Here is a 17,540-nt window from a genome sequence, read left to right as displayed (position 1 = left end):
CCTACCCTTCTACCTCCATGCTCTCCACCACACCTCCTTCTCACCTCCTCCTTCCTCCACACTCTCCTTCACACTTCCTACTACCTCCACACTCTCCTTCAAACTTCCTACTACCTCCACACACTCCTCCTCACCCCTACTTATCTCCTCCTACCTCCTCACCTCCTCCTACCTCCACACTCTCCTCCACACCTTCTCCTACCTCCACACTCTCTTCCACACCTTCTCCATACCTTCTCACCTCCTGCTATCTCCACACTCTCCTCTACCTTCTCTTCTTACCTCCACACTCTCTTCCACAGCTCCTCCTCACCTCCACACTCTCCTCCACACCTTCTACCTCCACACACTCCTCCTCACCCCCTACTCATCTCCTCCTAACTCCTCACCTCTTTTTACCTCCACACTCTCTTCCACACCTTCTCCACACCTCGTCCTATCTCCACACCTCCTCCTACCTCCACAACTCCTCCTCATCTCCTCCTACCTCTGCACTCTCCTCCTACCTCCACACTCTCCTCCACACCTCCTACTCATCTCCTCCTCACCCCCCTCCTACCTCCACACATTCCTCCACACTCTCATCCTACCTCCACACTCTCTTCCACACCTTCTCCACACCTTCTCCACACCTCCTCATACATCTACACCCTCCTCCACACTCTCATCCTACCTCCACACTCTCTTCCACACCTTCTCCACACCTCCTTCTAACTCCATACTCTCTGCCACAACTCCTCCTCACCTCCTCCTACCTCCACACCTACTACATCAACACCTCCTACTCATCTCCTTCTACCTCCTTCTACCTCCACACTCTCTTCCACACCTCCTTCTACCTCCACACTCTCCTCCATACCTCCTCCTATCTCCACACTCTCCTCTACACTCTCTTCTTTCCTCCACACTCACTTCCACAGCTCCTCCTCAACTCCACACTCTTCTCCACACCTCCTTCCAACTCCAAACTCTCCTCCTCACCTCCTCCTAACTCCACACTCTCTTCCACATCTCCTCGTAACTCCACACTCTCCTCCACACCTCCTCCCAACTCCACACTCTCCTCCACACCTCCACACAATCCTCCTCACCCCCTACTCATCTCCTCCTAACTCCTCACCTCCTCCTACCTCCACACTCTCTTCAACACCTTCTCCACACCTCGTCCTATCTCCACACCTCCTCCTACCTCCACAACTCCTCCTCACCTCCTCCTACCTCCGCACTCTCCTCCTACCTCCACATACTCCTCCACACCTCCTCCTACCTCCACACCTCCTACTCATCTCCTCCTCACCCCCTCCTACCTCCACACTTTCCTCCACACTCTCATCCTACCTCCACACTCTCTTCCACACCTTCTCCACACCTCCTCATACATCTACACCCTCCTCCATACTCTCATCCTACCTCCACACTCTCTTCCACACCTTCTCCACACCTCCTTCTAACTCCACACTCTCTGCCACAACTCCTCCTCACCTCCTCCTACCTCCACACCTACTACATCAACACCTCCTACTCATCTCCTTCTACCTCCACACTCTCTTCCACACCTCCTTCTACCTCCACACTCTCCTCCTCACCTCCTTCTACCTCCACACTCTCCTCCACACTCTCATCCTGCCTCCACACTCTCTTCCACACCTTCTCCACACCTCCTCCTCACCTCCTGCTACCTCCACACTCTCCTCCATACTTCCTCCTGTCTCCACACTCTCCTCTACACTCTCTTCTTACCTTCACACACTCTTCCACAGCTCCTCCTCACCTCCACACTCTCCTCCACACCTTCTACCTCCACACACTCCTCCTCACCTCCTCCTACCTCCACACTCTCCTCCACACCTCCTACTCATCTCCTCCTTACCCCCTCCTACCTCCACACTTTCCTCCACACTCTCATCCTACCTCCACACTCTCTTCCACACCTTCTCCACACCTCCTCATACATCTACACCCTCCTCCACACTCTCATCCTACCTCCACACTCTCTTCCACACTTTCTCCACACCTCCTTCTAACTCCACACTCTCTGCCACAACTCCTCCTCACTTCCTCCTACCTCCACACCTACTACATCAACACCTCCTACTCATCTCCTTCTACCTCCTTCTACCTCCACACTCTCTTCCATACCTCCTCCTATCTCCACACTCTCCTCTACACTCTCTTCTTTCCTCCACACTCACTTCCACAGCTCCTCCTCAACTCCACACTCTCCTCCACACCTCCTTCCAACTCCACACTCTCCTCCTCACCTCCTCCTAACTCCACACTCTCTTCCACATCTCCTCGTAACTCCACACTCTCCTCCACACCTCCTCCCAACTCCACACTCTCCTCCACACCTCCACACAATCCTCCTCACCCCCTACTCATCTCCTCCTAACTCCTCACCTCCTCCTACCTCCACACTCTCTTCAACACCTTCTCCACACCTCGTCCTATCTCCACACCTCCTCCTACCTCCACAACTCCTCCTCACCTCCTCCTACCTCCGAACTCTCCTCCTACCTCCACACCTCCTACTCATCTCCTCCTCACCCCTCCTACCTCCACACTTTCCTCCACACTCTCATCCTACCTCCACACTCTCTTCCACACCTTCTCTACACCTCCTCATACATCTACACCCTCCTCCACACTCTCATCCTACCTCCACACTCTCTTCCACACCTTCTCCACACCTCCTTCTAACTCCACACTCTCTGCCACAACTCCTCCTCACCTCCTCCTACCTCCACACCTACTACATCAACACCTCCTACTCATCTCCTTCTACCTCCTTCTACCTCCACACTCTCTTCCACACCTCCTTCTACCTCCACACTCTCCTCCTCACCTCCTTCTACCTCCACACTCTCCTCCACACTCTCATCCTGCCTCCACACTCTCTTCCACACCTTCTCCACACCTCCTCCTCACCTCCTGCTACCTCCACACTCTCCTCCATACTTCCTCCTGTCTCCACACTCTCCTCTACACTCTCTTCTTACCTCCACACACTCTTCCACAGCTCCTCCTCACCTCCTCCTACCTCCACACTCTCCTCCACACCTCCTACTCATCTCCTCCTTACCCCCTCCTACCTCCACACTTTCCTCCACACTCTCATCCTACCTCCACACTCTCTTCCACACCTTCTCCACACCTCCTCATACATCTACACCCTCCTCCACACTCTCATCCTACCTCCACACTCTCTTCCACACTTTCTCCACACCTCCTTCTAACTCCACACTCTCTGCCACAACTCCTCCTCACTTCCTCCTACCTCCACACCTACTACATCAACACCTCCTACTCATCTCCTTCTACCTCCTTCTACCTCCACACTCTCCTCCATACCTCCTCCTATCTCCACACTCTCCTCTACACTCTCTTCTTTCCTCCACACTCACTTCCACAGCTCCTCCTCAACTCCACACTCTCCTCCACACCACCTTCCAACTCCACACTCTCCTCCTCACCTCCTCCTAACTCCACACTCTCTTCCACATCTCCTCGTAACTCCACACTCTCCTCCACACCTCCTCCCAACTCCACACTCTCCTCCACACCTCCACACAATCCTCCTCACCCCCTACTCATCTCCTTCTAACTCCTCACCTCCTCCTACCTCCACACTCTCTTCAACACCTTCTCCACACCTCGTCCTATATCCACACCTCCTCCTACCTCCACAACTCCTCCTCACCTCCTCCTACCTCCGAACTCTCCTCCTACCTCCACATACTCCTCCACACCTCCTACTCATCTCCTCCTCACCCCTCCTACCTCCACACTTTCCTCTACACTCTCATCCTACCTCCACACTCTCTTCCACACCTTCTCTACACCTCCTCATACATCTACACCCTCCTCCACACTCTCATCCTACCTCCACACTCTCTTCCACACCTTCTCCACACCTCCTTCTAACTCCACACTCTCTGCCACAACTCCTCCTCACCTCCTCCTACCTCCACACCTACTACATCAACACCTCCTACTCATCTCCTTCTACCTCCTTCTACCTCCACACTCTCTTCCACACCTCCTTCTACCTCCACACTCTCCTCCATACCTCCTTCTACCTCCACACTCTCATCCTGCCTCCACACTCTCTTCCACACCTTCTCCACACATCCTCCTCACCTCCTGCTACCTCCACACTCTCCTCCATACTTCCTCCTATCTCCACACTCTCCTCTACACTCTCTTCTTACCGCCACACACTCTTCCACAGCTCCTCCTCACCTCCACACTCTCCTCCACACCTCCTACCTCCACACACTCTACCTCCCTCCTCCACCCCCTACTCATCTCCTCCTAACTCCTCACCTCCTCCTACCTCCACAATCTCTTCCACACCTTCTCCACACCTCCTCCTATCACAACTCCTCCTCACCTCCTGCTACCTCCACACTCTCCTCCACACCTCCTCCTACCTGCATACTCCCGTTTACACCTCCTCCTACCTCCACACCTACTACTCATCTCCTTCTCACCCCCTCCTACCTCCACACTCTCTTCCACACCTTCACAACTCCTCATACCTCCACACTCTCCTCCACACTCTCCTCCTAACTCCACACTCTCTTCCACACCTTCTCCACACCTCCTCCTACCTCCACACCTCCTACTACCTCCACACTCTCCTCCACACCTCCTCCTACCTCTACACTCTCTTCCACACCTTCTCCTACCTTCCCACTCTACTCCACACCTCCTCCTACCTCCACACACTTCTCTACACCTCCTACTCATCTCCTAATCACTCTACTCATACCTCCACACTCTCTTCCACACCTCCTAGCTCCAGACTCTCCACCACACCTCCTCCTATTTCCACACTCTCCTCCACACCTCCTCCTCACCTTCTCCTACCTCCACACTCTCCTCCCTCCACACTCTCCTCCACACCTCCTGCTACCTATGCACTCTCCTCCATACTTCCTCCTACCTCCAAATCTCCTCCATACCTCCACACTCTCCTCCGCACTCTTCTGCACACCTACTTTTATCTCCACACTCTCCTACACACCTGCTCCAAACCTCCTCCACACCTCCACACTCTCCTCGACACCTCCACCTCACCTTCTCCTACCTCCACACTCTCTATCACATTCTCCTCCATACCTCCTCCTACCTCCACACCTCCTACTACCTCCACACACTCCTCCACACCTCCTACTCATCTCCTCCTCACCTCCTCCTACCTCCACACTCTCCTCCACACTCTCCTCCTAATTTCACACTCTCTTCCACACCTTCTCCACACCTCCTCCTACCTCCACACCTCCTACTACCTCCACACTCTCCTCCACACCTTCTCCTACCTCTACACTCTCTTCCACACCTTCTCCTACCTTTCCACTCTACTCCTACCTCCACACACTTCTCTACACCTCCTACTCATCTTCTACCTCCTCCTAACCTCCTCATACCTCCACACTCTCTTCCACACCTCCTAGCTCCAATCTCTCCTCCACACCTCCTTCTACCTCCACACTCTCCTCCACACCTCCTCCTCACCTTCTCCTACCTCCACACTCTCCTCCACACCTCCTGCTACCTATGCACTCTCCTCCATACTTCCACACTCTCCTCCGCACTCTTCTGCACACCTACTTTTACCTCCACACTCTCCTACACACCTGCTCCAAACCTCCACACTCTCCTCCACACCTCCTCCTCACCTTCTCCTACCTCCACACTCTCCTCCACACCTCCTGCTACCTCCACATTCTCCTCCATACCTCCTGCTACCTCCACACCCTCCTCTTACCTCCGCATCTCCTCCATTCCTCCACACTATCCTCCACACTCTCCTACCTCCACACTCTCCTCGACACTTCCTCCTCACCTACTCCTACCTCCACACTTTCTTCCACACCTCCTTCTCCACACTCTCCTCCTACCTCCACACTCTCCTCCACACTCTTCTAACTCCACACTCTCCTCCACACCTCCTGCTACCTATACACTCTCCTCCATACCTCCTCCTACCTCCAAATCTCCTCCATACCTCCACACTCTCCTCCACACTCTCCTCCTAATTTCACACTCTCTTCCACACCTTCTCCACACCTCCTCCTACCTCCACACCTCCTACTACCTCCACACTCTCCTCCACACCTTCTCCTACCTCTACACTCTCTTCCACACCTTCTCCTACCTTTCCACTCTACTCCTACCTCCACACACTTCTCTACACCTCCTACTCATCTTCTACCTCCTCCTAACCTCCTCATACCTCCACACTCTCTTCCACACCTCCTAGCTCCAGACTCTCCTCCACACCTCCTTCTACCTCCACACTCTCCTCCACACCTCCTCCTCACCTTCTCCTACCTCCACACTCTCCTCCACACCTCCTGCTACCTATGCACTCTCCTCCATACTTCCACACTCTCCTCCGCACTCTTCTGCACACCTACTTTTACCTCCACACTCTCCTACACACCTGCTCCAAACCTCCACACTCTCCTCCACACCTCCTCCTCACCTTCTCCTACCTCCACACTCTCCTCCACACCTCCTGCTACCTCCACATTCTCCTCCATACCTCCTGCTACCTCCACACCCTCCTCTTACCTCCGCATCTCCTCCATTCCTCCACACTATCCTCCACACTCTCCTACCTCCACACTCTCCTCGACACTTCCTCCTCACCTACTCCTACCTCCACACTTTCTTCCACACCTCCTTCTCCACACTCTCCTCCTACCTCCACACTCTTCTCCACACTCTTCTAACTCCACACTCTCCTCCACACCTCCTGCTACCTATACACTCTCCTCCATACCTCCTCCTACCTCCAAATCTCCTCCCTACCTCCACACTCTCCTCCACACTCTTCTCCACACCTACTTTTACCTCCACACTGTCCTCCACACGTGCTTCAAACCTCCTCCACACCTCCACACTCTCCTCCACACCCCTTCTACCTCCAAACTGTCTTACATACCTCCTCCTACCTCCACACTCTCTTCCACACCCCGTTCTCACCTCCTCCTTCCTCCACACTCTCCTACCTCCACACTCTTCTGCACACCTACTTCTACCTCCACACTTTCCTCCACACCTCCTTCTCACCTCCTCCTTCCTCCACACTCTCCTACCTCCACACTCTTCTGCACACCTACTTCTACCTCCACACTTTCCTCCACACCTCCTTCTCACCTCCTCCTTCCTCCACACTCTCCTACCTCCACACTCTCCTCCACACCTCCTGCTACCTCCACACTCTCCTCCACACCTGCTCCAAACCTCCTCCACACCTCCACACCTCTACACTCTCCTCTCTACCTCCTTCTCCGTCTACCTCCTACTTACCTACTTGCACAGGTTTCCTCTATAAATGTAATATAACCCAGTTTAAGAAAGCCGTGAACCTCTTGAACCAGCAGTTTCAGTACCAGTCAAAAATTTGGACAGAACGTCTCATTCCGTGAAAAAAAATCACCAGTTCTCTTTCCTTGAAATTTTTTTGGTGGGTTTTATCCACTTCGCACCATAAACACCCCACGACACCTGCTGATCTTCTGCTGATCTTCTGCTGATCTTCTGTCGATGTTCTGACAGTAATTGTCTAAAAGATCACAGTTTGGTTCTAATCAAAGTGTTTTAGATTCTTTTCTGTTTTTTTCTATTTCAACATCAACTTCATGAACTGACTGTTCACTCGCTGCCTAAAACACACAACCCCGCTACCCGAGGCACTGCAACCAAAGCATCAGTTTTATTCACCTCATGTGACAGAATGTTAAACTTATGGCCGATTTTATATTGAATGAGATGCAGATTATCAATTTGACACTGATTCCCCTGAAAAAGAATTACAATTTAAACATTAAACATCATTTAAACATTATTTTTTGAATAATACAGACAGTTATCCTGTAGGTTTCTCAATAATTAAATATTTAATATTTAATCACCATGTCTTTTCATTCTCCTCTATAAATAAGACTTTATTTTTATGTACCGTATTTTTCGGACTATAAGGCGCACCGTATTATAAGGCGCACGATGAGTGAACGGTCTATTTTTAGTGTTAGTCCATACACAAGGCGCACTGGATTATAAGGCGCACTAAATGAAACTTTATTTATATCAGTAACAATAACTCTGAGCAATAAATCCTTCACAATATCTGTGAAAAATAACAACATCTCTGAGCAATAAATCAACAAGCACAGCAAGTACGTATTACTCCGCGACACTCCTGACAACGGTAGCCGCAACGCTCCGACAGACCATAATATTATGTTGAAGCACAGCAAGTACGTATTACTCCGCGACGCTCCTGACAACGGTAGCCGCAACGCTCCGACAGACCATAATATTATGTTGAAGCACAGCAAGTACGTATTACTCCGCGAGGCTCCTGACAACGGTAGCCGCAACGCTCCGACAGACCATAATATTATGTTGAAGCACAGCAAGTACGCATTACTCCGCGAGGCTTCTGACTATAATAGCGTGTTGTGCCGAATTCGGTGAATAAAACGGTTTTAAAACAGAGATAAAGATTGGATAAGTTTCATTTCTGGATGAAGTGATTTCCAGCGCTGTTTGGATATAACTGTGGATTACAGGAGACTGGATTGATGGATTCTCTTTAGTCTGGACGCGTTTTGAAGGTAGGACCTGTGGCTGAGCGCGGGTGTGTGTTCGGGGGGTGGCGGCAGTGACCGGAGGTTACCCCAGGACAAAAGGAGAGCCTTTTATTACTGGAAACATGCGCTCTGACGCAGCTCTAATTCATGAAACATACATCCTACAGTAAAAGCACAGTTCTGGAATCCGGAGAGCCAGACGGTTCGAATGGTGTATGACATGACCGCATTCGATGAAATATGGACGAACGATAAACGCAAATATGAGAGTTATGAATTATTAAAATCATAACCAAGGCATATTTCGCCCTAAATGTTTATTTTCTGAAAGGATATTCCGCTAAATAGGCTAAATAGCTCAAAAGCAGAGATTCTAAGCTTTAAAATGGTATATTGGATGTCTATATTGAACCTGTAACTGTTCATAACTATTCAGAAACACAGCCAGTTATGAAATATTAAATATTTCTGGCCCGCCGGTGGGCCAGCGCGTGTTAAGAGGTTAACTTTACTTAGAAGTGGGCGCTAAAAAGAAACAGTTTGTGCTATTACCCCAGAACGGGTGGAAAGGAAAGTTTACCGGCACCTTGTTCTGGCCACGGAGCTACAGTGGAAACTAGCTACCCTGAGCCACAGCCGAGAGGCAGTACGGCAGTCAAAGGTAACCGCGCGCTAGCCCAAGAGGGGGATCTTTTTCTGGCGTGGGTGAGGAATTCTGCACAACAGAGCGCCGTGTACCACATAAAAATCGAGGTCAGTAAACACAAGCAAAATCCATACACAAGGCGCACTGCATTATAAGGCGCAATGACGATTTTTGGGAAAAAATAAGTATTTTAAGTGCGCCTTATAGCCCGAAAAATAAGATATATGGCTGAAAGGATATTCTGTATTAAAATACATTTTTAATTACTAAAATAATTAACAAAGTGTTGTTGATTAACTTGTCAAAAAAGCTAGAAAATGACAAAACACCACAATTAATGATGAAATAATACTTTTAATAAAATAAAATCCTTATAGAGGATATTAGTTTTGACAGTAGAAAATCGGCAGGTTGGGTAAATGTTACAATGTGGATAAAGTGCACAAATATAATTAATAAATAAATTGAAATCAGACATAACATTTCTCTCCTTTTGAAAATAAATGTTTAATTTAAATATAATAAATTACCATTAAATAATGACACTAAAACATAAATAAATTATAATAAATTATTCTGTCTATATTAATCACATTCTATTCTTCTTCCAAAAAAGTGTCCTATATACTCTGTATAAATCCAGCTATACAGACATAATACTTACTATAGTAAATATAGAGATTATAAAAGAGATTAAAGAGATATTCTGCAGGAACACATTTTTAACCATATTTACCATATTACACCGGAGAGTTTAGATTAGACATGTTCAGATAGGTGGAGCTGTGTTCAGTCTGATAACAGGATTAAGAGAGGTGTAATCGGATGTTATTGATTAGAAGAGGCCGTTGCTAACTGTGTACTGAACGTTGTACGACCGTCGTCTTCGCCAGCGTCTTCTAACAGCCCCACAACAACCACTCAGCAAAATCTGCAGAAATACATTCAGAATATTAAAAATTCTGTATTTATAATATTTCATATAAAAGAGAAGCATAAGAGCAAGTATCAATTCTATTCTAAATTTTTATTTTACTGCTTTTTTAAACTTACACAGAGTAGAATCCAGCAGGGGACGAGGATGATGGCGATCCCGCAGGGGATGATGATGGCCAGCGCCCATCCTGGGAACGCTCCTGAACCTAAGCCGCTAACTTTCAGTATTTCAGTCAGAAACTTGCTTGGTGTTTTGATGTCTCCCTCCACAAAGACGTATTCTGCATCAGCCTGAATCACTGTATCATTAAGCCTGAAGAGAAAATGAACACATTAAATTTTTATCATTTTACAATACCAGTAAAAATCTCACAGGTTCCATTTGCTGATGGATTGAATTTAAGAAACGATAACTTACGTGAAGTTTGCTCGTTGAAAGACAAATGGAGGAGCGCTTGGGTCATTCAGAATTGTGTTCAGCTAAAAAAAGTATAAAGATATTGTTTTAATTGAGGAAACAGTCGTAAAAGTAAGGTACACTGCAACTTTATATATTCAGGCCCGTGCTGTTTCTCCTCATTAAACTCCTTGCTGAGTTGTAGTGGGAGTTATTGCACAGAGAATCCAACATCATGAGCAGAGCTGTGCCAAGACCAGCGCTCTAACCACTATCAGACTGTTTCACACTCACCAGGCCGTTAATAGTGCTTTGGATCACATCGTATGTTCCACTCTGCAGCTGAATGTCCTTATAGATGCTCACGTTGCTGATTTTAAATCCAAAGCTAATTCTGTAGGAGTTGATGCTCGTTTCTGAAAAAAATTGCAGAATTAATTCCAACTGGAATGTTATCTTACAGCTCCTAGACCAGGCTGTAACGTCCTCATATAACATCTGAAAATTAAAAGAAACCCTACTCACTCTGAAAGGTGACGTTCTGGATGCTCACTGGTTCGGCCAGTTTTACGGCTCGGGTTACTCGGTTCAGTCGTACGCTGGAGTTCAGGAGGGAATTGGCAGCGTTAAGGATGTCCGCCTCGGTGGGAAGAATGGTCACGTTTTTGAAGACCAGTCTAATATAAATCAATATGCTGCCCATTCTGAAACATGACAAAAAGTGAGATAAAAGTTTAACACTATATGCAAAAGAGACATTTGGACATTTATGCAATGTCCTACAATTTTCAAACTATAAAGGAATAAGCTAAATTAAAATACAAGATACAAAATATGCTTAAAATCCCAGTCTAATTGATGCACTTACACAGATGGAGCTGATGTGCTCTGTGTAGTTGTAGATGTAGTTGTAGTTGTGCTCTGTGTAGTTGTAGATGTAGTTGTAGATGTGCTCTGTGTAGTTGGAAGAACCGTTGTTGTTGAAGCTACAAAATAACAGAATTAGAGAAACAGATTATATTAAACCTGATCAAAATCTGAACCAATAGTAAGAGGACAGCTGAAATACAGTATATTGTGTTTTTAATTACCAATCTGTGTCTTGAGCTCATTGAAGAAGCTGATGGGTACTTTGGTGTCTCCATCTTGGAAGAGGTACTCCATGTTGCCTTCAATCTGATTGGCTGAGCTTCTGTTTAGAGACATTAAGGGATTATAATTGTAATTCTATTTACAGAACAATGACCTCTAAAGAAAAAATAATGTAGGTCAAAGGTCAGATCTATGGAGAACTTACGTGAAGACTGAGCTCTGGGGTTCAAAAAGATCTGCACCAGGTTGATTTAGCAGTGTGTTCAGCTGGAAACAGAAACAACGATATTAAAGTTTAGTAATTTAAGTAATTTTAGTACTAATTACATTTACTCAGGTAATGTTGTGAGTTTATTTCCTGTCGCCCTGAGCAAACTGCACCAGTGGAGACGTCATGTGACAGCAGCAATACTGGGTTGTAGCAATGAACGACCCTTCCTTTCATGTGTCCTGGAGCTCCGCCCACCTTTAACAAACTGATGGACATCATCCTGCAGCCTCATCATGAATAGAACACTGTGTATCTGGATGATGTCCTCATTTATTCAGTGATCTGGAGTGAACATGTCTACCAATTGGACTATAACAGGACTATAAGGGAGGTGGGCTCACTGCCGTCCCTCTGAAGTTCCACATGGGGCTTATGGAGACTCAATATCGTGGTTAGAGCATTGGAGAGGATCTTCTCCACCCCAAGAAAAGAAAGTCATCCCCATCTTGAACTGACCTGTTTCTACCCACAACTCGTACAGAAGTTGTTCTGATTGGAAGAATCCGTTGATTAATGTAGACTCACCGCTGTGTTGATGGAGTTCTGCACTTGGGTGTAGGTGCTGTTCCTGAGGTCAGCGCTCTCTGGCATGCTGATATTACTGAGGCTGAATGTGAAGATGACTGCATAGGAGGAGTCTGAAATTTCTGAGGAACAAATCAAACATCATTTAGTGATCAAATAACAGATTCAATCTGGAATTTCTCATCGACTCTGATCAGAATATTCCCAGTAGCTGAGAGGTAAACATACTCTGATAGCTGATGTTCAGCACGTTAGTAGAATGGTTGAGGTTTGAGAGTCGAGAGTTGAGCAGAGTTGTGGTAGCATTGAGGACCGAACTCTCACTGGGGACGGTAGAGGAGGAATTGAACACCAGCCTGGCAGAAACCACTGCAGCACCAGATCTGGAGGAACAATAAAACATATTAATGGTTTCTGAAGAATGAAGAATAAACAGATATAAATGTCAATGTTAGAAATTAAACATACATTGTGGAAGGCGTCGCTGTGGAAGTCAACATCAGACTGGTTGTAGTAATTGGAGAAACCGTTGTTGTTGAAGCTACAAAATAACAGAATTAGAGAAACAGATCATATTAAACCTGATCAAAATCAGAACCAATAGTAAGAGGACAGCTGAAATACAGCATATTGTGTCTTTAATTACCAATCTGTGTCTTGAGCTCATTGAAGAAGCTGATGGGTACTTTGGTGTCTCCATCTTGGAAGAAGTACTCCATGTTGCCTTCAATCTGATTTGCTGAGCTTCTGTTTAGAGAAATTAGGGGATTATAATTGTAATTCTATTTACAGAACAATGACATCTAAAGAATAAATAACGTAGGTCAAAGGTCAGATGTTTGGAGAACTTACGTGAAGACTGAGCTCTGGGGTTCAAAAAGATCTGCACCAGGTTGATTTAGCAGTGTGTTCAGCTGGAAACAGAAATAACGATATTTAGGTTTAGTAATTTAAGTAATTTTAGGACTAATTACATTTACTCAGGTAATGTTGTGAGTTTATTTCTTGTCTGCCCTGAGCAAACTCCACCAGTGGAGACGTCATGTGACAGCAGCAATACTGGGCTGTCGCAATAAATGAACCTTCCTTTAATGTGTCCTGGAGCTCCGCCCACCTTTAACAAACTGATGGACATCATCCTGCAGCCTCATCATGAATAGAACACTGTGTATCTGGATGATGTCCTCATTTATTCAGTGATCTGGAGTGAACATGTCTACCAATTGGACTATAACAGGACTATAAGGGAGGTGGGCTCACTGCCGTCCCTCTGAAGTTCCACATGGGGCTTATGGAGACTCAAGATCGTGGTTAGAGCATTGGAGAGGATCTTCTCCACCCCAAGAAAAGAAAGTCATCACCATCTTGAACTGACCGGTTTCTACCCACAACTCGTACAGAAGTTGTTCTGATTGGAAGAATCCGTTGATTAATGTAGACTCACCGCTGTGTTGATGGAGTTCTGCACTTGGGTGTAGGTGCTGTTCCTGAGGTCAGCGCTCTCTGGCATGCTGATATTACTGAGGCTGAATGTGAAGATGACTGCATAGGAGGAGTCTGAAATTTCTGAGGAACAAATCAAACATCATTTAGTGATCAAATAACAGATTCAATCTGGAATTTCTCATCGACTCTGATCAGAACACTCCCAGTAGCTGAGAGGTAAACATACTCTGATAGCCGATGTTCAGCACGTTAGTAGAATGGTTGAGGTTTGAGAGTCGAGAGTTGAGCAGAGTTGTGGTAGCATTGAGGACCGAACTCTCACTGGGGACGGTAGAGGAGGAATTGAACACCAGCCTGGCAGAAACCACTGCAGCACCAGATCTGGAGGAACAATAAAACATATTAATGGTTTCTGAAGAATGAAGAATAAACAGATATAAATATCAATGTTAGAAACTAAACATACATTGTGGAAGGCGTCGCTGTGGAAGTCACCATCAGACTGGTTGTAGTCGTTGGAGAAACCGTTGTTGTTGAAGCTACAAAATAACAGAATTAGAGAAACAGATCATATTAAACCTGATCAAAATCAGAACCAATAGTAAGAGGACAGCTGAAATACAGCATATTGTGTCTTTAATTACCAATCTGTGTCTTGAGCTCATTGAAGAAGCTGATGGGTACTTTGGTGTCTCCATCTTGGAAGAAGTACTCCATGTTGCCTTCAATCTGATTGGCTGAGCTTCTGTTTAGAGAAATTAGGGGATTATAATTGTAATTCTATTTACAGAACAATGACATCTAAAGAATAAATAACGTAGGTCAAAGGTCAGATGTATGGAGAACTTACGTGAAGACTGAGCTCTGGGGTTCAAAAACATCTGCACCAGGTTGATTTAGCAGTGTGTTCAGCTGGAAACAGAAATAACGATATTAAGGTTTAGTAATTTAAGTAATTTTAGGACTAATTACATTTACTCAGGTAATGTTGTGAGTTTATTTCTTGTCTGCCCTGAGCAAACTCCACCAGTGGAGACATCATGTGACAGCAGCAATACTGGGCTGTCGCAATAAATGAACCTTCCTTTAATGTGTCCTGGAGCTCCGCCCACCTTAAACAAACTGATGGACATCATCCTGCAGCCTCATCATGAATAGACCACTGTGTATCTGGATGATGTCCTCATTTATTCAGTGATCTGGAGTGAACATGTCTACCAATTGGACTATAACAGGACTATAAGGGAGGTGGGCTCACTGCCGTCCCTCTGAAGTTCCACATGGGGCTTATGGAGACTCAATATCATGGGTACAGCATTGGAGAGGATCTTCTCCACCCCAAGAAAAGAAAGTCATCCCCATCTTGAACTGACCGGTTTCTACCCACAACTCGTACAGAAGTTGTTCTGATTGGAAGAATCTGTTGATTAATGTAGACTCACCGCTGTGTTGATGGAGTTCTGCACTTGGGTGTAGGTGCTGTTCCTGAGGTCAGCGCTCTCTGGCATGCTGATATTACTGAAGCTGAATGTGAAGATGACTGCATAGGAGGAGTCTGAAATTTCTGAGAAACAAATCAAACATCATTTAGTGATCAAATAACAGATTCAATCTGGAATTTCTCATCGACTCTGATCAGAACACTCCCAGTAGCTGAGAGGTAAACATACTCTGATAGCTGATGTTCAGTACGTTAGTAGAATGGTTGAGGTTTGAGAGTCGAGAGTTGAGCAGAGTTGTGGTAGCATTGAGGACCGAACTCTCACTGGGGACGGTAGAGGAGGAATTGAACACCAGCTTGGCAGAAACCACTGCAGCACCAGATCTGGAGGAACAATAAAACATATTAATGGTTTCTGAAGAATGAAAAATAAACAGATATAAATATCAATGTTAGAAACTAAACATACATTGTGGAAGGCGTCGCTGTGGAAGTCACCATCAGACTGGTTGTAGTCGTTGGAGAAACCGTTGTTGTTGAAGCTACAAAATAACAGAATTAGAGAAACAGATTATATTAAACCTGATCAAAATCTGAACCAATAGTAAGAGGACAGCTGAAATACAGTATATTGTGTTTTTAATTACCAATCTGTGTCTTGAGCTCATTGAAGAAGCTGATGGGTACTTTGGTGTCTCCATCTTGGAAGAGGTACTCCATGTTGCCTTCAATCTGATTGGCTGAGCTTCTGTTTAGAGACATTAGGGGATTATAATTGCAATTCTATTTACAGAACAATGACATCTAAAGATAAAATAACGTAGGTCAAAGGTCAGATCTATGGAGAACTTACGTGAAGACTGAGCTCTGGGGTTCAAAAAGATCTGCACCAGGTTGATTTAGCAGTGTGTTCAGCTGGAAACAGAAACAATGATATTAAGGTTTAGTAATTTAAGTAATTTTAGTACTAATTACATTTACTCAGGTAATGTTGTGAGTTTATTTCCTGTCTGCCCTGAGCAAACTCCACCAGTGGAGACGTCATGTGGCAGCAGCAATACTGGATTGTAGCAATAAATGAACCTTCCTATCATGTGTCCTGGAGCTCCGCCCACCTTTAACAAACTGATGGACATCATCCTGCAGCCTCATCATGAATAGAACACTGTGTATCTGGATGATGTCCTCATTTATTCAGTGATCTGGAGTGAACATGTCTACCAATTGGACTATAACAGGACTATAAGGGAGGTGGGCTCACTGCCGTCCCTCTGAAGTTCCACATGGGGCTTATGGAGACTCAATATCGTGGTTAGAGCGTTGGAGAGGATCTTCTCCACCCCAAGAAAAGAAAGTCATCACCATCTTGAACTGACCTGTTTCTACCCACAACTCGTACATAAGTTTTTCTGATTGGAAGAATCCGTTGATTAATGTAGACTCACCGCTGTGTTGATGGAGTTCTGCACTTGGGTGTAGGTGCTGTTCCTGAGGTCAGCACTCTCTGGCATGCTGATATTACTGAGGCTGAATGTGAAGATGACTGCATAGGAGGAGTCTGAAATTTCTGAGGAACAAATCAAACATCATTTAGTGATCAAATAACAGATTCAATCTGGAATTTCTCATCGACTCTGATCAGAACACTCCCAGTAGCTGAGAGGTAAACATACTCTGATAGCCGATGTTCAGCACGTTAGTAGAATGGTTGAGGTTTGAGAGTCGAGAGTTGAGCAGAGTTGTGGTAGCATTGAGGACCGAACTCTCACTGGGGACGGTAGAGGAGGAATTGAACACCAGCCTGGCAGAAACCACTGCAGCACCAGATCTGGAGGAACAATAAAACATATTAATGGTTTCTGAAGAATGAAGAATAAACAGATATAAATATCAATGTTAGAAACTAAACATACATTGTGGAAGGCGTCGCTGTGGAAGTCACCATCAGACTGGTTGTAGTCGTTGGAGAAACCGTTGTTGTTGAAGCTACAAAATAACAGAATTAGAGAAACAGATCATATTAAACCTGATCAAAATCAGAACCAATAGTAAGAGGACAGCTGAAATACAGCATTTTGTGTCTTTAATTACCAATCTGTGTCTTGAGCTCATTGAAGAAGCTGATGGGTACTTTGGTGTCTCCATCTTGGAAGAAGTACTCCATGTTGCCTTCAATC

General features: G+C 46.0%; 1 protein-coding gene across 1 annotated transcript in view; it reads right to left on the bottom strand.

Moving 5' to 3' along the window:
• Nucleotides 1-17,540, bottom strand: part of LOC111196798 (serine-rich adhesin for platelets) — a 113,790-nt gene that overhangs the window by 44,872 nt on the left and 51,378 nt on the right. Inside the window, exons 9-12 of the mRNA XM_049481703.1 lie at nucleotides 16,809-16,930; nucleotides 16,217-16,278; nucleotides 13,123-13,223; nucleotides 12,945-13,017 (exon numbers count right to left, since the gene is read on the bottom strand). Of these exons, the coding sequence (XP_049337660.1) occupies nucleotides 12,945-13,017; nucleotides 13,123-13,223; nucleotides 16,217-16,278; nucleotides 16,809-16,930 (358 nt within the window). The remainder of the gene's footprint in view (nucleotides 1-12,944; nucleotides 13,018-13,122; nucleotides 13,224-16,216; nucleotides 16,279-16,808; nucleotides 16,931-17,540) is intronic.

The sequence above is a fragment of the Astyanax mexicanus genome, chromosome 7, assembly GCF_023375975.1.
Source record: "Astyanax mexicanus isolate ESR-SI-001 chromosome 7, AstMex3_surface, whole genome shotgun sequence".
NCBI classification, from domain to species: Eukaryota; Metazoa; Chordata; class Actinopteri; order Characiformes; family Acestrorhamphidae; genus Astyanax; species Astyanax mexicanus.
Note: the sequence above shows the minus strand (reverse complement) of the source record. Positions and strands in the feature narration are given on the sequence as shown.